The 27646-nt window shown below is 39.1% G+C and overlaps 2 protein-coding genes and 1 long non-coding RNA gene across 6 annotated transcripts; 2 read left to right on the top strand and 1 right to left on the bottom strand.

Annotated features, from left to right (window-relative positions):
* Positions 1 to 1075: 1075 nt before the first annotated feature.
* On the top strand, positions 1076 to 1587 carry LOC134218351 (uncharacterized). The gene is made up of 3 exons (XR_009981315.1): positions 1076 to 1209; positions 1280 to 1363; positions 1436 to 1587. It is a non-coding gene; the product is annotated as an uncharacterized LOC134218351 (long non-coding RNA).
* Positions 1588 to 2898: 1311 nt separating this feature from the next.
* On the top strand, positions 2899 to 4457 carry LOC134218350 (beta-1,4-galactosyltransferase 7). Its single transcript, XM_062697287.1, has 3 exons — positions 2899 to 3248; positions 3423 to 4002; positions 4111 to 4457. Exons 1-3 carry the CDS (start codon positions 3152 to 3154, stop codon positions 4370 to 4372), a joined length of 939 nt encoding a protein of 312 aa, XP_062553271.1. The 5' UTR covers positions 2899 to 3151; the 3' UTR covers positions 4373 to 4457.
* Positions 4458 to 10962: 6505 nt separating this feature from the next.
* On the bottom strand, positions 10963 to 26299 carry LOC134213885 (nicotinamide/nicotinic acid mononucleotide adenylyltransferase 1). Of its 4 annotated transcripts, none has more exons than XR_009979556.1 (6): positions 26057 to 26292; positions 25760 to 25983; positions 24992 to 25264; positions 24780 to 24934; positions 24604 to 24702; positions 10963 to 11704 (listed from the first exon to the last, which is right to left on the bottom strand). XR_009979556.1 is itself a non-coding variant. In XM_062693333.1 (6 exons), exons 1-5 carry the CDS (start codon positions 26139 to 26141, stop codon positions 23939 to 23941), a joined length of 1401 nt encoding a protein of 466 aa, XP_062549317.1. In that variant the 5' UTR covers positions 26142 to 26299; the 3' UTR covers positions 10963 to 11704; positions 23899 to 23938. The 4 variants fall into 4 exon arrangements, 3 of the variants coding, with proteins under 3 accessions (XP_062549317.1, XP_062549318.1, XP_062549319.1); XM_062693333.1 differs by lacking the exon at positions 24604 to 24702 and adding an exon at positions 23899 to 24602 and having other exon boundaries at positions 26057 to 26299; XM_062693334.1 differs by lacking the exon at positions 24604 to 24702 and adding an exon at positions 24260 to 24602 and having other exon boundaries at positions 26057 to 26296.
* Between the last annotated feature and the right edge of the window lie 1347 nt (positions 26300 to 27646).

Below are 27646 nucleotides of genomic sequence, written 5' to 3'. Positions count from 1 at the left end.
CTCCAAAAATTCTAAAAAATTGGGGTTAGGCCAAGGGTTAGGCTCAGTTTTTTATGCATATTCAGAATATGTAAAAACATATATACCCCTAAACAACCCAATTGCAAGAAGGGGACCAAACATAGAAGCACAAAACAGATAGGAATCTTAGAGCAAACTGCAAGTTTCAAAGTAAGCTTTTTGTGTATCAACAATCGACGAACGGCTCTCCCGTGTATCCAAGGCGACAGAAAAAGACAACAAAGCATGCGATGCTGCTCTATTTTATGCGCGTTTTTCAGTAAAGCTTGACTTCCACCGCTAGGTTCGCTAGCGTTTCAAAATCCTGGAAGGACCACTTTTCACTGCAATGATGCCTATATGTTATGTGATAGAAGGCTTGAGTTCAGAATGGGATGAAACCAAGGGGTAAACCTCGTCATTAAGCGCCTGCTTTGGCAAAAAAGTATTAGAAATCTTAATAATAAATAACATTAATTTTTTTTACGTGTGAGAAACAACCAACAGGAAACCGCAGTATTCTATTTCAAGACAAAATTTTCAAAACGACTTATCTGCTTTTGTAAACAAACCCGCATAGTAAAAAACCATCATGGTTATGGTTTAAACAGTAGGCTCAACTTGACACATATTGTTAAATTTTATCTAAACACCATTTTATACTCGCACTTCATGCGTTTTCGTTTGTCTACCATAGCGAACATTACTTGTGCGATGAGGTAGGAAGTAACAATTGGGTTGTTTAGGGGTATCGATGTTTTTACATATTCTGAATCTTCAGGAAAAACTGAGCCTAGCCTCAATTTTTCAGAATTTTTTGACCTCCGGAACTATTTTTAATTTGCATTTTAAATTTATATGGGACTAAAAATTTGTTCTTATGCTGCATGGGCCAACTGTCATTCTATGAATGTTAGTGTCATTCTATCGATTGAAATGGCTTATTGTTTGCTGTATAAAAATGTAAATAAAAGGTTTACAAACAAAATAAAAATATGTTGGAGACCAGAAAAACATGCTTTTTATGTTAAACTATAAAAAACCTCATATTTTTCTTCGCTAAACAACCCAATTCAGGATATTGCCTGGTCATCGTTATTTATTGTCTATCAGTAATGTTGACATCAAAGACGAGATCAGATACCGCGGTCGTTTTTAGGTCATTTGTTTCGAAAAGTTTTGTGAACAGTTTGAGTTGGATGAACAGATGTAAGTATGAGAAATAATATATCAAACTAAGGGAGCCTTTAAGATAACTCCATATAATTCCTTTTTTTAGAAAGATTCAAGCAAAACTTCGATCGAGAAGTTCGGTTCGTCCCTACCTCGATCCCTACATCAGTGATGTCCTATATGTTTGAAGGTAAGAAAGTAAGAAAAACTATTAAAATCAAATCAGCTAATGTTCCTTAATAACTCTCCTATTTTCCAAAAGATTGTTTCGACATCATGTCACTAAAGGAGTAGAAGTAAACCGGCAGACGACTCTCAGAATCCGAGCGGCCCTGCATTGCTCCAGCTTGATCCAACCTTCGATCTATTTAACTCAGTCTCATTGATTACTAGAATGGAATATAAATATGCTACACAAACGTGAGTATTAATTATTATATAACTAAGGAAATTAAAATGAAATCCAAAGCGAAAAATAAACGCAAGGAGTCGAGCAAGGGGTACCGTTGTAGATATTCTCCTAATATGGTTTAATCTTCTTCTTATTGGCATTACATCCCCACACTGGGACAGAGCCGCCTCGCAGCTTAGTGTTCATTAAGCACTTCCACAGTTATTAACTGCGAGGTTTCTAAGCCAGGTTACCATTTTTGCATTCGTATATCATGAGGCTAACACGATGATACTTTTATGCCCAGGGAAGTTGAGACAATTTCCAATCCGAAAATTGCCTAGACCGGCACCGGGAATCGAACCCAGCCACCCTCAGCATGGTCTTGCTTTGTAGCCGCGCGTCTTACCGCACGGCTAAGGAGGGCCCCTAATATGGTTTAATATTACCCTCAAAATACGGCATATTGTTTGAACACTCGACAGTGGATTATATGTCAACCTTCTGTTGTATTGTATGTGAAAATTTTTGTTCGAGAAAACGAACGATTTTTTATTGTATTCCGTGTATAGTAGAAAATCGAAAATTTGTTTTCAATAAAATGAAATATCTGCAGTTATCAGACGTCGCAACTCATTTCTGATTAGTGCGCATGATAGTACATCCATGCGTGCATGATGCGCACTACTAATGAAATATTTCAAATTGTCGCGACTCGCGTCGCAGCGCGAGTGCTCAATCGCGCGGTCCGGTTTGGTGCCGGCCCGACAATAACATAACTTAACCGCCCTTTACCCATATTGTAAAATGGTCAAATAACATTTGCCTTAGTGTTTGAACAATTCATGTTAGTGTAGAAGTATGGTTGCGGTGGACGATATGTATTGTTGAAAAAGTATTGTTTCGAATGGTTGTGAATTATAAGGGAGAGAGCGCATTAATAGTCCAGAACTATGCGGGAAGATTCAAACGCCGATTTGTCGAATCTGATAGCTCTCCCACGCAAACCAACACCACCAATAGGTAGGTGAAAGTTACCGCTATCTGTTGATGGTGTTAATTTGCGTGGGAAAGCTATCAAAAAGTCGTTTTGAAAATTTTGTTTTGATTTTATCTCGAGATCCATAATAACATGCAGAAATGATAAAACAGCTTAATTTTAAACCTTTCTTGGATTTATAATATTTCTGAGTGTAGCTGCTGCAAGTGCAGTCTCGGCACTTGGTCTCGGCAGTGTCATATGAAAAGACCTATTCGGGTCGTAGGTGCAAAAATATTTATTTATGGCTATTTATAAAAGTCGTATAAAAGTTCGTCGGTAGACGTTTTGTCTCCGTGGCTAAAACGTCAAACTATACTCATGTTGAAAATAATAACTCAACACAAACTTTTTTTAAATTCTTTACCATGGATCATCATAAATCTAATTCTTGGCTCTAATATTGAAAAAGTCGTGAAGGCATTAGGAGAAAAAGGTGTAAAGACGTAGAAAAAAAGTCTTTTCTTCTGGTTTAATTAATTGTAGATAATGCTCGAATGCCCTGATTTAGAAAACAGGATTAAAAATCCACACTGCATTGAGCTGCAATGATCGTACAGAAATCGATGTATTTGCGCTTTTTAGGAATTATTGTTCTAGCTGCTATTGGAGTGATTTTTATGATCTCAAGTCTCCCCATTTCAGGTAAGTAATATTCGATAAGTAATACTGATTAATTTGGTGTGTTATTATCCACAGTTTTAACAAAAAAATAAAAAAGACAGCCGAATTGGAATTCAGATTTCAGGAAATTTTTATGCAAACTGGAATATACCCACCTAATAGATATAGGTACCTAATAATAATTTTCTTTTTTAGATACGTGTAATTGCGAGAGACCTGTTAAGGACATTCAGCATGAAAAATTCCATAGCAGCTTTAAAGAAATTCATTCTTTGGATAAGCGCAAATTAGCCATTCTGGTTCCATTTAGGGATAGGTTTGATGAGCTTCTACGGTTTGCACCACACATATCAGCGTTTCTGAATCTGCAGCAAATTCCGTTCCACATATTTGTCCTAAATCAAAACGATCGATACCGTTTCAATCGAGCGTCGCTAATAAACGCCGGATTTTTACAAGTAAAAGACAATTACGACTATATTGCAATGCACGATGTCGACTTGCTTCCATTGAATAATAATCTAAAGTACGATTACCCTACGAATGGACCATTGCATATTTCGGGACCAGAGTTTCATCCAAAATACCACTACGCCACCTTTATCGGAGGAATTTTGCTGTTAAAAGTCGAACACTATAAGTTACTCAATGGAATGTCCAACAAATACTGGGGATGGGGCCTTGAGGATGATGAATTCTACGTACGTATCAAGGAAGCCGGTTTAGAGGTGCTACGACCACGAAATATTACCACTGGATCAGAAAACACGTTCTTGTATGTAACATTTGATTATATCATACCACTAGGAACTAATTGCGTTGTGGATTCATAGAATCGGCACTTTATACGGAACTAGGTACTGAAAAAGCTTTTCTCTTTCAGGCACATACATGACCGATTACATCGTAGAAGAGATACGACTAAATGTTTCAATCAAAGGGATGTGACGAGACGCAGAGATCGTGATACAGGACTCAACACGCTTCGATACAGCCTAAATAGTCGTAAGGAGCTGACGATTGACGGTGTGGCTGTGACTGTACTGAATATAGATTTGGAATGTGATAAATCGCAAACGCCCTGGTGTGAATGTGATAGTAAAGTTGATGCAAAAACCCGTTCGGACACTAAAGCCAAAACGTAAACCTACAGTTTTATTTTATAAATAAACTATCTGTTTTTTTTTTGCAAAACTACGCTTTAGGTTGATTTAAACATAACTGCCACTATTTTTGGAGTTCTTACGTGCCTTCAACACCTTTTTATATCCAGATCACAGTTCTTGTAACATTGGACGAAATTTTTGAATAACTTCGTTTCTTAGACTATACCTAGAAGGTGAAATCTCAATTTTTGTGTGTTTTTAATATAAACCTTTATAAACCTTTATTTAATTTCGCGCACTTAAGATCTTACAAAGTTAAAACGTTCATTAAAAAACATGCAGTGGCCATTTGGAAACATTTGCTACTGTATCACGTAGTAGAAGGATTCTAGGTTCTCAAAAAAATGTTACTTGCAAATTTTGCCGCTATTTAAAAAAAATGGGGTATGAATCTGAGACCGTTGTATGCTCCTTACTTCGCGCATGAAAATAGGATGGTTCCTAATTTCGCGCAAAAGTGGTCCTAATTTCGCTCATGTTTGAAATTGAATATCGTTATTGGTTTGATAAAATATAATCAATTGACCAATAGAAGCATGCATCCATTGTTCAAAATATGCAGATAACGGTATCAGACAGCCGTCAGTGACCCATTCTTTAGTCGAAATGGTATGTACCTATATTTCGACCCTGGAGCTTTGCTTTGATTTTACTTCATGAATTTTAGTTGACACAAGTAATACCTAATTCCTAAAATATCGTTTTCTTCTGAAATATAAACCATATTTTAAGAAAAAAGGCATTGTATGAGCAATGTTTTACTGCCGTCGGACGCATAAATGTCACATGTTACAAACGAGAAAAATGAGAAAAACGCATTTAAAGTTTCAAAATGCATTCATCCGATTATCGCATAATTTCGCTTTTTTATTGACTTTAACGCAATAAACTATAAAAGAATATTCATATTCGTTGGGCCGGACTGAAACATTGCCAAAAATAACTATTTTTTCCACGTTTTTCTATCAAACCCCGAATGTGACACTTATGCCGCGAAATTCACTGGTCAGGCGAAAAATGTACGCATATTTGTCACACCGTGAACTGAGAAATAGTTGTTAATTTGTTTTTACATTTCGCGAGCGACGATTGTATTTCTTTGGTGTGATTTTTTGCTGTCGGTAGAAGTGGAACCGGAAATGGATTATCCAATACAGACAATCCAGTGGATCGGAAGAGGACTTCCTCGGGTTCGATTTAAAAAAAAAAACAGGTGATCGTTTTCTGTTTGCGGAGCCGGCAAACGTTCCATTACCGGTCCAAGAGGTTGAACACCCGGTTTTTAGCGGCAGTGGCGTAGTTTCCTTGCCCGGGAAAAGGACATGCACTTTATCTTCAACGTCCAAAGGAATCACGATTGTCTTATCGAGATGATTTTGACAAAGTGCTACCAGGTGAAGCAGTTTTTTTTTCTGTGGATTTGCAAAAAGTTCTCAATTATTTGTAAGTTAAGAACTTATTTTCTAGGTCATATGGCTTCCACGGTTGGATTGCTTCAAGAGCATTATTTTCTCGTAATGGCTGCTGGTCTTTAATGAAAACTTTGAGCCTGTTTGTCCCTACATACGAGGATTCCCATGGTCTGCGTGCATTTGGTCCGAGTCAGTCGCACAGCCAACGAAATCCTTAGCTGTTTCTTCAAAGTTAATATGAAGTACGCTGTCCTGAAGACAATTATATTTTGGTTGGATAATTGTTGTTCGCAAAATAAGAACTGGAATTTATTCCATCACATTACCCTACTCATAAACAGTAATGAAATTCAAGTTGAGCGCATATTGTTGGAGAACTTTGAATCGGGCATACGTTAAAGGCCGCTGACTTTTTCCATGCGGCGTTTGATTCCAAAATGCGCCATGAACGTGTCGTCAGTTATGAAAACTTCAAGTCTGTGGTTGGCAATGCAAAGAACAATGTTGACGTACTTCATATGCAAGCAACTGACTTCTTCAATGCTCACCGTTTTGGAGTATACGATAAACCACTGCAAGCCACGCCCGTACGTGGATTCCATGCGAAAAGTGGTGTTTGAAAAAAAGTCGTTATGAACTTGGATACGCAAACAATATCAACAGTAAATACCTTAAATACTGCTAGTTGTTTTCCAAGAAGGAATTAATGTTGGTTGTAAAGGATTCATCCTCTTTTGATTTGATACAAATTGTATGGAGACTGTGAACGGTGACTACCAGCACAACTAACGACGACCTCTTGATCGAGAACATTGATCTGACATCAGCGATGATATGAAGAGAGAAAGGAAGAGTTTGTGCATTTTATGTTTCATTCGAAAACGAGTACGCGACGCGATTGTACACGCGGGTTTTTTCACTATGAAATAAATTTGAATTCGGTTATAATTTCAAGTGTTTTGACTTTTATCCGATACATATTGGTCCTTCGAACCGCATAGAAATTCAATTACACGTATTTTGTGATGCAAGTTCGAAAGCCTTCGCTGCTGTCGCCTACATGCGGATTGTGAAGACCAGCATTTCTCAGGCTCATGTTGCATTTGTCTCATCGCGAGCTAGAGTAGCCCCAGTGCGCTCAATGACGATCCCGAAATTGGAGCTCCAAGCTGCATTGTTGGGGTATCGTCTCTCGTTGCCAATAAAAGAGGAAATGGGAAGCAAAATAGGAAAAATTTACTACTGGACGGATTCGAAAACGGTAGTATGTTGGTTAAACACCAGGAAAGCGCTGAAAACGTTCGTCGCAAATAAAGTTGGAGAAATTTTGGAACAATCGACATCGGCTGACTGGAGATGGTTATCAACTACGGACAATGTGGCAGATGAAGCGACAAGAGATACTAGTTCATTGAACCTTAAGCCGGAAGGAAGGTGGTTTCGAGGGCCTGAGTTTTGCAGCAAAATGAACGAGAATGGCCTGTTGATTCGAATCCCATAGAAACGCTTGAAGCACATAAGGAGTTTTCTGGAGAAACAAATGCAGTAAATGTTGTAATAGTATCGGAACCACAGCTACCTGACGCAGAGAGGTTCAGTAAATGGAGAAGATTAATTCGCGCAACAGCATATTTCTACAAAATCGTCGAAGTTTGGAGAAAAAGAGGCACGTTATCAATTACACCAGAGGACGAGCAAGGAGCAATCAAGCAATGGATAAAATTTGTGCAAAACGAACAATTTCCGGAGGAGCTACAGGCTTTACGAGACAATAAGACATTGAAACAATCGAGTAAAATGAATAAGTTATCACCGTTTCTGGACGCTGATGGAATTATACGAGCTGGTGGAAGATTGGAAAACGCAAATCCCATAATACTGTTCGCAATCCCATAATACTAGCTGGAAATGGTCGCTACGTAAAGCTGTTAGTGCTACATTACCACTGCCAAGGAAACCACCACGGTAGAGAGACAGTGCTGAATGAGTTGAGACAGACTTATTGGGTCATTGGCATCAGAAGTCTACTCCGAAATGTGATTCATAACTTCCAGCGTTGTCGAGTAAAGAAACTTCAAGTTTTGCAGCCTTTTATGGGACAACTTCCTAATTGTCGACTTAAAATGTATTGTCAACCATTCACGCATTGTGGAATGGACTTTTTGGTCCCTTCGAGGTCACTGTTGGACGTCATAGAGAGAAGAGGTACGGAGTCATATTTACCTGTATGACGACTCGGGCAATACACGTTGAGTTGGCCCACTCGTTAACCACAGACTCGTGTATCCTGGCACTTCGCCGTATGATAGGAAGACGACGCAAACCTGAGGAAATCTATTCTGATAATGGAACCAACCTGAGAGGAGCTGATCGAGAGTTGAGAGAAGCTTTAGAACATTTGAGTTTTTCGGATGTTGAAGATGTAGTACTGCTCCGTGGAATCAAATGGACGTTTAACCCTCCAGCAGCGAGCCACATGGGAGGCTCATGGGAGCGGCTAATCAGAAGTATCCGAACCGCTTTGAGGGAGACCCTCAAGGAACGAAGAAGTATTACATACAGTATTGATAGAAGCTGAACATCTTATTAATAGCAGACCGCTGACTTATGTTTCGGTTGATGTTGAAGACCCAGAAGCCTTAACCTCAAATCATTTTTTGATCGGGACTACCAGCAACGTACAATCACCAGGAGTTTTGATCAGTATGACCTCAACTGGGGAAAGCAATGGCGTAGAGCGCAAGCTCTTATAGAACTCTTTTGGAAGAGGTGGCTTAAGGAATATTTGCCAAGCTTAATACCAAAGCAAAAATGGACGGATGAAAGTCCTGAATTGGGCATGGGTGATATCGTATACGTAGTCGACATGCTGAATGAACGAGGAAACTGGCCTATGGGAATTATTCAGCGGTGTTATCCTGGACAAGACGGTGTAGTAAGAGTGGTGGATGTAAAGACATCTTCGAGGTCTATCGACGACCAACTGTTAAGCTGAGGAAAATTATGATGGAAGGCAATTACTGTGATGACAAACCAGTGTCACACCGGAGGGGACTATGTATGGAGACTGTGAACGGTGACTATCAGCACAACTAACGACGACCTCTTGATCGAGAACATTGATCTGACATCAGCGATGATATGAAGAGAGAAAGGAAGAGTTTGTGCATTTTATGTTTCATTCGAAAACGAGTACGCGACGCGATTGTACACGCGGGTTTTTTCACTATGAAATAAATTTGAATTCGGTTATAATTTCAAGTGTTTTGACTTTTATCCGATACACAAATGTACGTTGGCAAAATGCTCCTCAAGGAATTGAAGAAGAAAAGAGAACTTCTTTAATGAAAGTGGTTCAACCTGTTGTTACCGAAGAGGAAACATCGTTTTTCATTGATCGTCCGACGAAGCAAGAAGGTCCTGATTAATGTTTGTTCTTGTTTCATACTTTGAATAAATTTTATCGCCATAACATGTCACAATAATTGACTTTTACAGAAAAAGAAAACGGGTTTGCTAAAGGGTTCCCCTTTATCACATTTTTATAGTCCTTGAATATTTTAATTATGTCACAGTTTCATTCTCTTATTCACGTTATATTTGGAGAGGTTCTGGACAATATAATAACCTTCCCTCTTCTTTCATGGACAACCGTCCATATACATTCTGAAAGTAGGGAAAGACCTTGCATACTTACCAGCCATCCTTCTAAATTATTTACGTGGATTGTAGATGACCCTAAAAGCATGGTATGTTTTATGGACGGACCTCAGGAAACATCACGCAGTGCTATGTGTCTTTTTATGTGATTGTTATATCTCTTTTTTTTGTGTGTGACAAATATGCGTCCATTTATCCCTGTGTGACAAGTATGCGTCCATTTGTTCGAATGTGACAAATTGATTTCAATTTTTTTTCGAGTTTTCTAGAATAAAACCTATGTTTTGACAAAATATTTCAAAAACACGTATCAAATTATGACGTTAGACATCAAAACCTCAAAAATGTTAAAATGTAACATGTGACATTTATGCGTCCAACGGCAGTTTAGCTGGTGTATGAAAAAGTTTGAATTTTCGAGACGTTATGAAAGAAAGTCTTAAATTCCGCTATCTCTTACACAGGACATCTTCAAATATGTGTTGTATATAAGACATCTTCAATATTATATACATTATCGAAAAAACTGCTGTAGTTTTATCTTAAGTTTAGCATCATTTGATCTATAAGATTTTTCAAGTCAACATTAATCGATGTCGGTGGTTATCCACCTGAAAATTAGATAAAAAGCGTATGGGAATGAACTTTTCGGGTTCTATACAATGTAAAACTGTCCTGTGCATTATATTGCTCTTGTTTCATTAGAATATTACAAATGAAACTACGCAACAACAATTAACGAAATTAGGCACCATCATAACTCTCATATACCTAATTTCGCACACAAAGCGAAAGTCTAAATAAACACAAAATACATAAAGTTTCACACTTTTCAATAGTAATGACGAATAAACATATCCAACAGAGCACAATGGATACAAATATTTCCAAAAAGTAGCCAGTTTTGTACAGTAAAATCATTTGTTTACTTGGGTCATGTTCTTCGTCGCTGTGCTAGGCACAAACAAATATGGCGGTCGATGGGAAAACCAAATTGAAATAATTTTATTTGGTGTATTAAACCAAGTTTGTTTTTCAAATTTTTTCGTGAAAAACATTCAACAACAATGATATTTTGTAATCCTCCAAATTTTTCAATTTTGACTGGCGCCTAAAAATTGAAAAAAAAAAATGATTTCATAATGCGCGAAGTTAGGGTGCGTGCGAAATTACGACACATCACGGTAGAGCATCTTAGTGGAATGTCTTTATTTGTCATAATCCGAGATAGTATTACTATCCGAATGTAATTCTACAGCTTTTTTTGTGGTTTTTACATATACGTTATTTGACTCGGGTGGAAAAAATTGTGGCCACGAAACATAATTTTTTGTTTGGATGCGCATTTAAAATGTTTCATTTGTGCTCGTTGATTCGAGTGATATCGATTTCAATTATACAAACATAATTCGGTCTGTCTCTGCTGTTATGGAAATTTTTCAAATTTAAAGGAAAACAAATGGCGGGAATTATTTCTTTCGTAGTAAAAGATACAAGTTGACAGATATCGTCTATTTATTATAAATTCGTTCACAATGGGTACACATAATTTTCTTTGGAAAATTGTTAACATTAGATGTGTACATGGCACTGCTACATAGAAATGATAACAGTTTCTTATTGTTGAAACAAGTATCGTGTGTCTTCATTTCAGGAGTAATATCACAATTTCTGTACTAACAACATTATACAAACCATCATATCCCAGCGGTGTTTTCAATTAAAAATCTATTTAAAAATATCAAATAAATAATTGTAAAGACATAAAAACACCAAGACACTAAAACAAAAGCTATTACAAAGGAACGCGTTTAAAGGAACTTGTATATAATTATAAATTAAAGATTCAACTTTTAGCTACTGCCATAGATTTCGATTATCAATTCACAAAAATATAAACGATGACGAAAATCATTTAAATGAAATTTTGGAGACTTCCTGATTTGACGATTATAATAAACATAACTGATTGGCTTAGCCATAGAATCAAAATTTCTAAAATTTAGGGGCAAATAATTAAAAGTTTCCATCGAGATTTTTTTTCCTACATGATTAAAAGATTTGCTTAAATTTGGTGCAGTTTATGCTTCTTTAAAATCTCAAATATGTTGGACACCACCTTCAGGGTTGGTTCCACCTTCTATATTAGCTATTTCTGAGACAGTGTGTATAATTCGAATTACAAGCAACCATTGCATTACACGTGTACCGCCGAGAGTTTCAGCTTCTTGGGGACGACCTATTAAAGGACAGAACTTGTTAATGCTGGCAAAAGTAATAACAGAAATGTGTACATTTATCATGCAAGCGAAACGTGCAGAAGCATTTTAATCTGATGACAGATTTAAATATCATATGATAGGCATTCGGTAATTAAAGTCAGAAAATAAAAAGATTTCATACATAAGTGCATTTTTGAACGAAAGCTGATAGCATTCTCGCTTAAGTCAGATAATTTAAAGAACGAAGTTAACAACTCTGATACGATCGAAGAAGAAGACTGCCATCCGTATGTTAAGTAAATGGGGGTGATATGTCTACATTCTAGTTACGGACGACGGTAAATCCCATTCGTTCGAATTGTTTCTCCGTTATAGATTTCACTGGAGTGATCGAAAATGTGCGTTCGAAAAAAAATTCCAATCTGGCGAATTTTTATAGTGAAGAGATGCAATTGACCTTTCCCGTCAAAAATTTTCATTCGCTTAATCCAGTGATCCCCAAAGTGCGGCCCGCGGGCCGCATGCGGCCCTTCAAGCCTTTTTCTGCGGCCCGCGAAGGATTTCAGAGAATGCACTACATGTGGCCCATTGTTAGGCTTTATATGACCAAAGAAGCTTTTCATTGTGCACTATATTTCGTTGCATTCGGGTATTCTGTCAAGATTGCACCGTTGTTGATAAATGAAGCATGAATAGTGTTATAATCATGATTCACTAAATTGATCACTACATCAATATTATGTAGGCCAAGCCCGAAAGCAAATATGCTTCATTTTTATTGCCCCGGGCTATACAAATAGCAAATGTGTGTTTTTTCTTCGTTAATGTATTGAACTGATAATGTGTTGAAGTGTTGAACTTCATGTAAGATTAATGCTGCCTGTACACTGCTCCGCAAGAAGAATGCTTTTACTCTTAAAAAAAGTTATTGTTCTGTAAAATTCAACTGGAAAATTGCTGGATTATTAACTCCAGAAAACACGCTGACTATCACTTGTCATACCAACGTACTTTAAGCTAATATAGAATTTTTTTTTTATTTTTTTTTTCAATCTCCGGTATTGTTGAAGAAAAGGTTTCAGAAATTGATCAATCAATTGATAGGAAAGCACCAAAGCAAGGCTCGGAATGCAGATTTATTCGATTTATATTCAACACTGCTGGCATGATTACCTGGCTTCAAAAACACTTTGAAAACATGTTATTGTTATTGGGAGCAAAATAAAATTTCCATAAAGAATTTTCGTTAAATAAAATTGCCAAAATATTTATTTTGTTTAGAATTTTGTAATTGTTCAAAACTATTAATTCATGGAAATTTTGTATTTTTTTCCGTGGAATATTTAGATTTTTTCGATGGAAAATTCTTTTTTTATAATTGCAATTTTTGCTTTTAAAAATGTTAATTTAATTTTGCTTAAAGCTTGCTTTTTAATTAATTGTGGAAAATTCTCAATTGTTTGTGGAAGATTCATATTTATTTATTGCTCATACCCTGATTTCTTTATTGGCAATTATCTTATTTTTAATGGATTTTTTTTATTTTCTAGGAGGAATTTGTATTTAAGGCGTTGTCATTTGCCCGACAACCTATAGTGAACAATAAATCCTTAAAAATAAATAAAAAAGGTCATATGATCATTTGGAAACAAACAGCTCAGAATATTTTCTGCTAACTGAACCGAAAAGATGGTGGTGCAAAAGAATTTTCTGGTATATCAAGTCTGAAAGAGCAGAAACGATCAGTCAGCTACGGCGATAAAACCTGCAGAATTGAATGTCATTCCAAGTATGTTATTCGAAAAAGATTTACGGGAATAAAATATTTTGTAAAAATTTTATTTTATTTTTAAAAATCATGTACTAAAATTCAATTTGAAATAAAAAAAACAAATGTTGTGAATATACTGCGGCGGCGGCCCGCTTCAACAGTACGAAATTGCAATGCGGCCCTCAATAGTGAGTATGCTGGGGACCACTGGCTTAATCGGTTCTTTATTTTATAAAGTCAATTTTCCCAAAGAACTCATATTTCTTGACGCCTCTAAGTACTATCGAAATTTAAAAAAAGAAAGATTGCTGTGTTTCAAGGTTGGACTAACATTTGCTGAATTTTGAACGAAAATGGTGATGAATTTTTCATGCCGGTTCCTTTGGGAAAGTTGACCCTATAAAAAGGCCAAAGAATCGACTTAGAAAATGAAACGAGATACAATTTTTGACGGGAAATTAAGGTTTTTAGGGGTATTGAGATTATTTATTACTTATCTTGAATGTTCTATGAAAACTAAGCCTAAATCCAAAATTTCATTAATTTTGGTGCACAGGAACTATTTTAAATCAATTTATAAAAACCTAATAATTTCGCGTATTGAACACCCCAAACTTGATTTTACTATGGGCCGAGCTGTCAACCTGTGAGCTAACTGCCAAGCAGTCAAATTTTCAAAAACTTTTGAAATGGATTTTTACATCAAATTTAGGGTTATTGTCAAATTTAGGGTCAATGTAAATATCAAGAAGTCTATGTTGAAGTCCATCTTTAAGTCGCGTAAAGAATATGATTATTGAAAATAAGATCATTTTCATTGCGTTATGCCAAACGACTTTATATCAAATGACTTTATAAACGGGGTAGCCCTTTTCTATCTGTTGAAATCTCATCTCACAACTGAAACACTAACAGCCTCTTAGCTTAGTATCTATTACTTAAGCACATCCATAGTTATTAAGCTTACGATTTCCATGCTTCGGCAAGGCGAGAAAATTTTCAATCCAAAAACTTCTTCTTCTTCAAAAGACCGTATAGACATTCGGTTTCAGTCACATTCAGCACGGTTTGCTTCGTACAAAGGCATATGACTTATCGCTGAGCTACGAACGGTTTCCCCACTAAACAACAAGAAAACATGGATCTGATCGATCAACGGCCAAAGTATATCTTTTTATAGCGAAGGGGAATCAAGCCGTTTGATCTTTTGGTTCGAAATATCCGCATAAGTTAAAACAGCCCAATGCAATTTTGCATTTCGTGATTATGCCTTTTGTGATTCCGCCTTTCGTGTTTCTGCCTTTTTTTATCGTTCCGCCTTATGTGCTTTCCGCCTTTCGTAGGACACCCACAGAGATTCTTGTATGGTCTCCAAAAATCTCCAAAACGCAGAAACGAGAAGCTCAATTTGGTGTTGATCTTGCTATCGGATTCAAGAGGTCACAGCATGACTATTGTTTGTACATATAGTCGGAGCGGGGGAATGATGACGTCTACATTATAATATACGTCTATGACTTGCTGATCATGGGAGTACAGAGGAAGACGGTGGAAGAAGTAAAGAAGAAACTATATCAGCATCAGCACTTCGCGATGAACGATGGTGAGGAGTTGAAACACTTCTCCGGGTTGTCATATATTTTTTTACCAAAACATTAGACATTGGCAGGTTCGAAGATCTACTACGAACTCCTGGACTCTACAATCGAGAAAGGAAGAAGGAGTAGGCTTAAAATGAAATTGTAATGATTACAACATGGCAAAGTTGAAATGAATAGTAGGACTAACTCGTCTTATGATAGGAGTTCATATTACTCACAAGCAGAGCCGTAGCGTGAACTCTCAGCGCCCTTGGCGAAACCTTTTTGGGCGCCCCTTTATTACTGAGTAAAATAAGAGATTAATTTATTCCCAATGTTTCAGAAATCGAAAAGCTCTTGAAACTCAATAAGAGAGCTCTTTGCATATTTACTGGCCTTACAACAGGACCGGGAATAGATATCATTTGAAAAATATTGACCAGACGTTCAGAATGAAATCTGTCGTTTCTGTAACATGGGACGTGGAACCTCCGTACATCTGCTCTGCTGTTGAGATGCATTGTACAAGTGTAGATCTAAATTTCTAAATAGTCATACCGCTCAGCTTCCGAGACGAGCAGACGTGTTCTCGATTGCGCTCTGAAAGTTAAGCGAATTAAATCCGGTGGTTTATTATTTCATCCGTCCGTGCCGCGTCGCGCATTTTTAGTGTACCGCGATGAGGCGAGAAAACACTTTTCGTATAGATTACTCGCGCTTCCCGGTGAAGCCGTCTTTCGAAAAAGTGCATGGCTTTTGCCGCACAGTTCTGGGGCTGAAGAAAGAAGATGTTGTGAGACTCCAGTGCCACGGCGGTGAACAATGTGCGTTCGTCAAGGTCAATGATCGTTCGTCAAGGAGCCGTGGACGCTCACGATGAAAAACATGAAGTGGATATTGCGGGGAAGAAGCACAAGTTGCGAATAACGATGGAAGATGGAAGTGTTACAGTGAAGGTGCTCGACTTGCCGGAAAACGTTTCTGAAGAGAAAATCGTCGAGTTCCTCAGTGCGTTCGGGGAAGTGATCTTGCTGCGAGAATTGACGTGGGGTGATAGGTTCGAGTTCGGTGGGATTCCGCTCGGTATCTGGTCGGCTCGTATGCTGATCAAACGAAATATCGATTCGTGGGTTACGATTGATGGCCAGCAAGCGTGTATCCACTACAAAGGTCAGATTGCCTCTTGCAAACACTGCAAAGAGCAGACCCACACTCAGGGTGGCCACCGAACCGGGAAAAACGGGAAAAGCGGGAAAAAAACGGGAAATTGAAGTCACCGGGAAAAAAAGCGGGAAAACCGGGAATTCAGGACCTGTACCGGGAAAAACAAAATTTCGTCAATTTAAATTCAAAATTCTTCAATTCAAAAAGTTTTTATAAAGTTGATTAGGGAAATATTTACTGTTTATTGTTTATTACTCAAGTACATGGTGTGTGTGAGGTACAAAAATTAAGTAAGTCTTTTTTCTGAATCCAGTTTGTGTTGTCATTAGATCATTTTGATATCAATTTCGAGTGAAAAATGGTAATTTTTTGATAGTTCGTGATTTTGTCTATAATGTTTTGAAGAGTGAAATATCTTCAGTTTAATATTTTTCCACAACTTACCTAATATAGTAGAAGGTTATGAAGGTTATGTTCGATTTGGCTAATTTGCATTAGGAAACAATGGGACAGGATTTTTTGACGAATGCAATTGGCGTGAGCAAATCGATTCAGGACAAATGCTCGAAAATAAGCGAGATTTTTTTTTGCGTACAGAAATAAACACACAAGGCCTTCTATAGAAATTTTATTTTTTGAGCGAGTATGTCCCCAGTAATAAAAAATAATTACATTTTTACACATAAATCACAAAGCAGTACACGCACAGCTGAAAGTATGCTCTTTTGGGCACAAATACACTCTTTTGTGGGAGAATGAGACTACCCACAAAAGGAGTAATATTTGATGCATAAAAAGGATAAGTTTTATTGCGCTTTTTGCACTTTATAAGAGTTCTGCGAGATTTTTTTTCTCACAGTCATCTTTTTCTCACACTCAATACACTCAAAAAAGTTTGATTTTCCGTGTATAATATTTGAGTGTGAGTGCGCAATCTGAAAACAAATAGACGTCAAATCATGGTGCGAATCGATTCAGGGTACACGCTTACATGTGACTAACGAGTAATGGGTTATAATTGGGTAAATTTCAGTAACAAAAATCGATCAACTCGAAATGAGAGTGATTGTGAGAAAAAGAAGCGGGCAAATCACAATCTACACATAACTCTTTAAATTGGTGAAACCGGCAATACACACTTTTCCTGTTTTTATGCATAAATGTTAATCATTTGTGAATAAAAGATAGTCATAATTGTGCATAATATTTATTCCTTTTTATGTGTAGTCCCATTCTCCCACGAAAGAGCGTACTTTGAAGTCATAATTGAATACTTTATAGTCAAAAGAGCATACTTCAAAGTCTTTTGTGTGTAAACTTTTTTAGCAGTGTATGCTTTATACGCATTGCATTAGATCAGGTTCAACGATGTGAAGTTGCATTTATTTATCAACTGTCAGACAACGACAATCTAGATCAGCAACCAAACTAAAAAACAGAAATCGTCGAGGCTTCATGCACGAGCCAACTCGCTTGCGATTTTGTAGGGAGAGCATCGCGCTTGAGTTTCTCGGATAGAATCGCATCGCTTTGCTCACTCGCCGAAAAATGATTTCGCTAAAAATAAACTTCAAAACGCAATCGAGCCGTATGTTTTGTTTACATGTGGATTTATTAGCGCACAATTTCAGTATGTCTGCTGATTAAAGCATTTTGCATAGCACGTTTTTAGTCATTTAATGTAACTATTTCAAAGACTTCCGATTTGGTAAGGAAATAAAACACCTAGTTAAAGTTCCAAAATTCTTACCCTGTTTGTTTTCAAGTTAAATAAAAACCGGGAAAATTTGCCAAAATTTATCGGGAAAAGCGGGAAAAACCGGGAATTTGAAAATCAAATTTCAGTGGCCACCCTGCACACTGGCATTTTTTGTGTACAAAACAAGAAACTGCTAGTCCAAAAAAGCTACACCAACGTGACGAAGCAAGCTGAGCCACGACAGGCGCCGAAGAAGACGAGCGGAGCGAAACCCCCGATAGCTAAACCAGTTGATCAGGCACCATTGCCCAGCACCAACATCGTTGGAGGCCTTTCCGAGCTGCCGAAGCCGGTGAGTCTAAACGCCTTGGGTCGAAAACCCAAGCAGCAAGTCAGCCTGCTAAGCATCGTACGAACGGTGTCTCCCATCCGCTGCAAAAGAAAACGCGCAGCTCATCGTCGGCATCGTTACGCACACAACCACAACACGCCGAGGTGGCTTTGGTTGACCTTTTAAAAAGCATGCAAATGCGACTCGTTCCCAGAGCCGAACCGCCGGCTTCGAGACAGACGACTCAACAACGTCAAGAAGCGGACGAAGCCGAGGGCGCCGCCCGGCAAAAAGCAGCGATACGATGATGGTGACGACGAGCAGGACGTGGATTCTCTCCCATAAATGGCTCTCACGTCGTACAACCTCGCTTCGATAAACATCGCCACGATCACGAACCCCACGAAACTCAACGCCTATCGTCTGCCTGCAGGAAGTCGAGAACGAACAGCTTTCCTTGCCAGGCTATGTCGTTTTCGCAAATGTGGACCACACGAGGAGAGGCACCGCTGTTGCAATGAAGGAGCATATCCAGGTCAATCATGTCGAGAAAAGCCTGGATAGCCGGCTGATTGCGCTGAGAGTGCACGACGACATTGCAATATTTACGCTCCCTCCGGCACTGCACAGCGCGCTGCTAGAGAAGATTTTCAACGGCACCGCCTACTACCTCCGTCTCCCCACCGCCAACGTCATCCTCGCTGGTGATTTCAACTGTGTGCTATGAGCTTGCGACTCGTCCAGCCAATCACAAGCCGTCCTAAAACAGCCGTCCAACAACCGAGCTGCATGACGCGTGGGAAAAGCTATGTCCGCGTGATCCCGGGTTCACGTACGTCAATCGAAATGCGCATCCGACTGACCGCATGTAGTAAGCGCCGGTTACGGAACAAGCTGCAGTCTGCACACGCACGTCTGTTGCTTCACAGACTAAAGCGCTGACGGTGACTCTGTCTACCCCCACTGGGACACGAACCCGGGCGCGGTTTCTGGGTTTCGTCCGATCTTCTAACCGAAGAAACGCCGAGTTCCATTATAAGTGGCAATATTGGACTCGGCAACGTAGAACTACGGATCGTGGATGGAATGATGGCTGTCGTACGCTAATCCTAAAATCAAATCGTTGTTAAGTGGAAATCTTGAGCCGTTTTCGACGAATTTCACGATGCGCACCAGCGTCTCTATGCGCAACTACGGTAGCGTACGACGGATATTACCACATCCCGAAATGCTGACACCAAACCGTCTTAAAGGTGAAATGTTGGCGCTTCAAAGGACTTTACCCACGCGTTTATGCGTATCAACGAAACGCGCCTGGGGAGAGCCACCAACTAACATTTTTGGTGCTAAAGTTCAGCTTCTAGTCTTTGGCTGTATAATATTTGAATAAAAGCAGCCAATGCTGAATAAAAGAAAAGCCTCCGCAAAATCCCAAACTTCAACTCGACTATTACCCAAATATCTATCAGCTAGTCAGTGTGCGAATATATTTAATCTTTTATCGTTTATGCAGCTTATATAGTCATAAAACAGCTCTGTCTGAATTAGAACAAAGCTTATCGGTTAAGAGCTCATGTATGTAACTGAGTGTTGTTAGCAACTTCCCATATTACGGTGAGTAGCATTCACAATGAAAACGTTTTTGCTGTTGTTATAGACCTAACAATAAGCGTAATGGCGCTATAAATGAACTAACGAAGCTTTTAGGCAACTTCTGTACCTTTGAAGATTACACAACGTTTAAGTAAACCTTATACTGTCTTTAATAATAGCATATCAGTATGGAACGTCAAAACCGCTATGTTTACATTTGATTTTTGTTGCCGGAGCTGTGTATGAGCATTGATTTCTGTAGCTGCAAAGATATTCATGCTCTTATAACAACTGACAAAGCGCTGTCATTAATGCTAGCAGATAGCAAGAAAACAAGCCATTTAGAAGCGATATTTCTGTTAACGGCTCTGTTAAACGATTAGCAGAAAGTAGCATCTATACAGGTCGAGAAAATGTTGCCTTAAAACAATTTCAGCGATTGATGATGGATAAAAGTTAGCCAACAGAACATGCTGATAGATGTTTGAATAATGGTTGAAATAATGCTGAAAGCATAATTTTAAGCTTATGTGCTGAAAGAAGCATGTAGGCCTCTTTCTAACGTTTATACAGCATGAATCTGAAAATAGCGTTAGTAAAACAACCCTATAGGGTATGCGAAAGCACATCCATAATTTTCTTTGTTATTTACATATGGCAAAGTGACGGTGATGACAGAGCAGTGGCCATTGAATCAGGAGATCAGGAGTTCGAATCTAGGTAGCAAAAAATCGATATTTGAGTTTTCACAAAAAAAAACATTGAATAAACTCCGAAATTTATTCTCAAATAATATTTAATCAAATTGAATTCAGTGGCTAAAAAATAAAATAAATAAAACTTATTTAACAGATTAAAAAATCTGAATAAGCCCATTGAAGCGAATTATATTACTAAATGGTTTAGTAAAGATTGAGAAAAACTGTGTAACATGCTGTAAAGTAGTTGTGCAGACACGTCAAAACAGCTGAATAGATTCGCCAGATTTGCTGGTAAAGCATTGAATAGAAGTTCTTGATCATATGTATACACATATTCAGCTTAGGTATAGACGAGTTGAAATAACATTTACATTGACATTAAATGTTAGTTGATGTCGATCTTCCAGCTGGGGAAGGACGACGTAAAAATAACCATCATGAGTTGCAAACGGCTGAAAAGCAATTCTAAATGAGCACAAACAATCGAAGCAAATCTGTTTGCTTTTTCTCCAACCTCTATTCGGAAGAAGCAGCAGATAACAACGAGGACGGGTTTGTTTGAACGAGTTATCCCACCGAACGACCCACTAAACGAGCGATGCACCGAAGAGATCACGACGGAAGAAATACTGTTTGCTATCAAATCCAGCGCAGCAAAGCGATCCCCAGGTTCCGACGGGATCCCACGAGAGTTTTACCTACGCGTATTCAACGTCATCCACCGTGGGTTGAACCTGCTTCTCAATGAAGCACTCGCCCGGCAATCTTCCACACCTTCGTGGAGGGCATCATCGTGTTGGTGAAGAAGAGAGGTGGAGAACACACGGCCCGAGCGTACCGGCCCATATCGCTGCTCAACAGTGACTTTAAACTTCTCTCCCGCATTCTGAAAAATCGACTGGAGCGCGTCATGCAAGCCCACCGTGTCTTGAGCGACGGACAGAAATGTTCGAACTCGGAGCGCAACATCTTCCAAGCCACTCTCGCTCTGAAAGATCGGATCGCCAGCCTCCGTCACCACCGTCGCGCCGGTAAGCTCATCAGCTTTGATCTCGAGAGTCGAGAACGCCTTCGATCGGGCGCGCCATTCATTTCTTTTCGACACCATGCGGTCGCTCGGGTTCAACGAGGAACTCATCGCTCTTCTCGCGCGCATCGCCAGTCGGTCCACATCCCGGCTACTCGTCAATGGGCGCCTCTCTCGTTCGTTCGAGATTACTCGTTCGGTGCAAACAAAGGACCCCACTGTCCATGCACCTTTTCGTCTTATATCTCCATCCGTTATCGGATTCTCCATCCGTTGGTATGCCGGCTCGAGCAAATGTGTGGAGAGGATTTACTGGTTGCCTACGCCGACGCCATCAGCGTGATAGTGACGTCACCGTGGCAGATCGAGACGATGAGGAAGTTTTTCGTCGCTTTGGTCTTGCCGCCGGCGCTGGTGAATTGCGCAAAACCATTGCGGTGAATGTGGGGTATTGCCGAAGGAAATATTTTGACACCCAGTGGCTACAAACTACTCATATAGTCAAAATTCTGGGTATTTCCTGTGCAAATTCAATTTGTCTGAGGGCAACCCAAAATGGGAATGCACGGTGGGGGAAGTTCGCGCAGCAAATGTGGCTCCAATCATTGCGTACGTTAACCATACACCAGAAAGTAGTTATGCTGAATACGTTTGGCACATCCAAGCTATGGTATTTATCGTCTGTGTTGCCACCCCTCGGTATTCACACGGCGAAGATCACGTTAACAATGGGTACGTTCTTGTGGAGAGGAGTGACTGCCCGTGTACCAATAACTCAGCTGGCACGGGACAAGGAGCAAGGAGGTCTGCGCCTGCAAATCCCGGCTTTAGAAAGCAAAAGCTTAGCCACCAATAGAGCGCTAAATGAGATCGATTCCCATCCTTTCTACAGATCCCTTCTTTTCCACGCAAATCCTCGCCCAGCAATTTCAATAGACTATCATTAGAATCATCCTCTCATGTTTATCCCAAGTTCCCCACCTGATCCAACAAAACCCCTCCGCCGATCTTATCCACCGGTTCTTCGTTCAACAAACCTAGCTTCCAAAGGAGGTAATAAACAGTCCAGCGGTCGACTGGCCACGCGTGCGGCGAAATATTTCAGCAAAGCAGCTTACATCCGCGCAACGATCCAAATTGTACCTACTAGTGAACGGCAAAATTGAGCATCGAAAACTGCTGTTCGTGATGCAACGGGTGGCAGACGAGAATTGCACACACTGTGGAAACCAAATGGTCGAAACGCTCCAGCATAAATTTTGTTCTTGCGCTCGCGTCGTCCAGGCGTGGACGGTTCTGCAACGAAGGCTAGCAAGAGCAACACATGGGTGGAGGCAATTTTCATTGGAGGATCTAGTGAAACCTGTACTGACAGGAATAGGTAATAATATGTGAGTGGAAATCCTACATCTACTATGTTAACAAGTGTAACAACAGGATCGATGTGAATGAATTAGAATTCCACCTAGACTTAGATTTTTGAAACTGCACATATTTTGTAAACCTTGAGTTATCAATACTTGACTAAATAAAAACTGAATTTTAAACCACAAAAAAAAATAGTGGCTTTATGCAACCAGGAGAATTCTCGACTGATGATCCTGGAAAGGTAGTGGGTTTTCTTTTATGACGCATCTTAGGTTGTTTACTAGACAAAAGGTGGACAACCTACAAGATGCGTATAGTTAATATTAATCAGGATTCAGGGATAAACCACAAAAGTTCAACCCAATGGACACAGTTTTACGCCCCAACAGAAAAAGGCCAATTTTCGAATGGCCAACGGACCATGTCGAATCAAGAAAACCCCTAGGATTGGAGGAAAGGATAGGATGATCTTTGGAATAGCCAACCGGCAATGATCATTTTTCGAAACTCAAATAGTTTGTATGGATAAAATGAGAAAACTTATCCATTTATTATTACAAAAGAACCTTCCAAAACCGGGTTTATTATGGTTGTAGTCTCTTAGGGAATCGCTTGAATCTAAATCACTTTAAACTAGTGAATTCAAGAAAACAATGATTATCGCTGCTGTAAAACATTATGGTCCCGAGCACTTTCAGTGACCATTTGACATGTTGATGTAAATATAAAGATATAGTTTTTCGTGCTCTAGATTTCTCAAAATATCTTTACTATTATTTTAGGCTATAAAGCCGCAAATTGAAAAATAAAGTAAAAGTACGAAATTCTACGCTTATTCAAAATTACGATACCAAAATTCTAGAATGGAAATAGTTCTCAAAAGCATTCTACCTCAGATCTCTATGAAAGGACACGAATAACATGCAAACATGTAAATTGTTTAACGCTGAACGCAATCTACGATCAGCACTAGTTACCAGAGATTTTGTACGCTATAATTGAACGTGAGAGATGTTTCTAAACGACGTATTCGCGGTCGCTGATGACTCTAATTCCGTGCTCCGTGAAGACAAATTTTATCATGTCGTCGTAGCTTTTCGAGGGGCTAATACGACCCGCAGATGAACTTTTTGTGTCCTTGCTGATGTCTTGGGTAGAATCTCGACATGTTTCCAGTTCAGTTACCGAGAGCTGCAAATCCCTAGATTTTTTTGAAACGCCTTGTGTGCCTTTGGCAGTGCTATTGGGTGAATTTTGTTTGCTTTGTGTTTCGTGTGCTTTTGTGCTTATGTCAAGTTCAGATGTGCTTTTTTGTGCAGATTCGCGATTTTCACCCACCTTGTCATCTGCCGTGTGCTGAGTGATAGAGCTTATTCTTGTGTCGGTCCCGCCTGAAGTATTAGAAGTAACCGTAGATGGGGAGATAATTTTTACGGCACTTCCCGGGTGACTAAGAAAACCTCTTGAGCTCTTTGATGAAGATATTGGGTCGCTCTCCGTACCGCAGCAGAATACACGGTTCAATGTATTGCGCGGAAAATCGGTTTCATCCATCGATTCAAGAGTATTCAGAGTATTCAACTCGTTTTGACACTCAACGTACACGTCATTATCAATTACGGGAGAAACAGGAGAAATACTCATCATTTCTCCACTTGTACTGGTAGGCAAAATATACTTACTGAAAGTTATCCACAAAAAACGATGAATAATGCACAGACATGTGAAATGAATGAATTCAAGACATTAGTATTGCATCCGAATCGGTGATTAGTGGTTCACTGTGCGATACAATGGGAATATTAGCTATGAATCAGACTTCCAATGCATTCGAGAAATATCGAAAAAAATAACTTACGTGTTATTTGTACCAAAAAGAGCATGCTTTTTGATATATTCTATCAAATAATCATCTAGCAAATATTTGACCGACATTCCTCTGCTAAGCAGCCGGCGTACTAGCGTGGAGCTGACGTCATTTGTTACCCAGTTGGTTACAATTGTTATGTTTCTCTAGAAAGATTTGTTTTCATGAATTAAGTAATTTTTAAATAATTGCATGACGCCTACCCTATAACGGCTTAACAGATCTGAATTGAAGATGAACTGCTCTGCATTGGATCCGGCACGAGAAATCACCACAATGCCATGCTGTCCGATGATGGCTTCAATGTCTTCATCTTTCCACAATCCAGGCGTGGCAAATGACTCAAGCAAATCGGCTCCACAAAGAAGTTTCAGTTGGATGTGACTTGCTGTCTTTCGCAATCCTTCCGGAATCCACGACGGGATATGTTGATCGTTTACATTATTTGTTTCTTTTAAATAGGAGTTTATACAGTTCTGAAACGAAACGGAATGAGAAATAATGTGAAATAAATGTTACTACTAATAGTTTCAATTATATTTTTCAAAATGACCAAGGAATTAAATAATGTTCGGAAAATAGTAACTTCATATAAAAAATAAACTGCTATTAGGAGTATGTCATAGCTAGGAATATTTAATGTTATCGTTAGTAATAGAAGAGCTTCAATCCCGTACAATCAAAACAACACAAATTGTAAAATTTCCTTGACCTGAAATAAGGTGTAACCGACAGGGTACCGTATGATTAATAAATTACAATTACAATAATACATTTAAAATATGAAAAAATGCAGGCCGCTTTGGTTACCTAGAAAGCAATTGTAAAATTCAAAGATTTCCCCTCAAATTGATATTTCTACTAATAAAAGTCTGAAGGAAGACAACATTTTTGAAACATATTTGCATTGCGCTTATTGCCTTTTGCGATAAAAATAGTGTGAGCAAAAATCAATCCTCTAGAACACATACCTGATGGTACTGCAACGTAAGCCGTGTCCTTGTCCACTCTTCCTGTTGAGTTTCCCACTCGGAAAGTCGAATCCAATCTGAAGATTGCAATCCAATTTTGATCATATTGCACCGATGTGAGGCCGCCACCAATCCACTTTTTCCGTAGGAATCATGTACCGGAGAGACGATTCCTCCAACAACGTGCGCCGAGCCCATCTGCTCAAAATGGTCTCGGGCAATTTCTGTATCGAAGAGAAAAGGATCCTTCATCTACGATTTTCATCTACATTGCGAATCATTGCACAACAAACTTACCAAACATCCGGAAATGCATTGGGGTTGGAGGACTGAATGAGCCACATGCTATGAGCATGATTTTTGATGGAGATGTCATCCTCATTTGAGCCTGATGTTGTAATATCTCACTGTGACACTAAATTTAATTGCTACACTAATTTTGAGGGATAATATTACTTTCGTTTATTAGTCACGGAACTCCTTCACAAATTTTCGCGACATCGATAATCTCGATTTTGACAGTCAATAAAACAGCCGCTGTTTACATCACACAAGCGGCTGCAAAACAGGCGATGATGACGGCCTGAAAATCAATCCACACTAAGTAGTATGCTATAAAAATAAGTGAATTTATAAATATTTTATAGCATACTACTTTGCGCACGGTTCGAAAAAGTTCCTAATATTAGGTACTTTTCACTCAAATCGGGGGTTTAGGAACATAAAATTAGGTATTTTTTCATTCAAATTAAGTGAATTTTACTTAATATTATGTAAAATATACTTAATTTTAATTTGAAACTAACCAAAAGTTAGGTAAATTTCACTCAACTTTTGTAAACTTGAGATTACCTAACGTTGGTTTCCTACACTTTACTGCCCTTGTTGAGTGGTTTTGCTCTTCATTTCATGACAACAAAGGGAAGAGGGAGGGAGATGCAAGAGAAAAAAACCCAGATTAATCCACCTAGCGGTATCATGCGGTCATGCATTATAAAAATAGTACTTACTTACTTGATACTTGATGGGCTACAGCTCTTCGATGAACCTACGCCGAATGGAGTATCCTTCTCCACTGGACTCGATCCTGGGCCAATCGCTTCCAGTCGCCCTGAACATTGAAGCGCCCTCATGTCCTCTCTTCAACTGCAGAAAGCCATCGTGTACGCGGCCTTCCACGAAGCCTGCGGCCTCTTCCGGGTTCTCTACTAAATATTATCTTCGCTTGACGTTCTTCCAGCATACGAACAACGTGACCAGCCCACCGTAGTCTGCCGTGTTGTATAAGCTTAATAATATCCAGCCTTTAAAGCACCTGGTACAACTCGTGATTCATGTAACGCCGCCAGATATCGTTCTCCTGTTTACCGCCGAGTATTGTCCGCAGCACCTTACGCTCAAACACTCCGAAAGCTCTCCGATCAGACTTCTTTAACGTCCAGTGTCTCATGGCCGTATAAAGCCACCGAAGAATCAGAGTAAATACAGCGCGAGTTTTGTTTTCGTTTGCAGACTACGGGACTTAAGGCTACTTTACACCTCGGGAAAATTTTCCGCCGGATTTTGGTCCCCGTGCATTTTAAAGGGGGCCAGGATTTTTATTTTCCGTGCCCAAATTCCGAAAACATCGCATATTCAAAAATACATGGGGAAAAAATCCGCGGACCAAATTCCCGAGGTGTAAGGTGGCCTTTAAGCTGGTTACGAAGTCCGTAATAAGCCCTATTTGCAGCTGCAATACGCCTTTTCACCTCGCGGGTATCATCATTATCGCACGTCACTAATGTTCCAAGATACACAAATTCTTTTACCACTTCAAACTTTCACCATCCAGCACTATTTCGCTACCACCACCACTAATGAACCCACGATGATTGCCAGCGACCA

This window comes from Armigeres subalbatus, chromosome 2 (genome assembly GCF_024139115.2).
Source record: "Armigeres subalbatus isolate Guangzhou_Male chromosome 2, GZ_Asu_2, whole genome shotgun sequence".
NCBI classification, from domain to species: Eukaryota; Metazoa; Arthropoda; class Insecta; order Diptera; family Culicidae; genus Armigeres; species Armigeres subalbatus.
The sequence above is the reverse complement of the archived record's forward strand: the minus strand, read 5'-3'. Positions and strand labels throughout refer to the sequence as shown.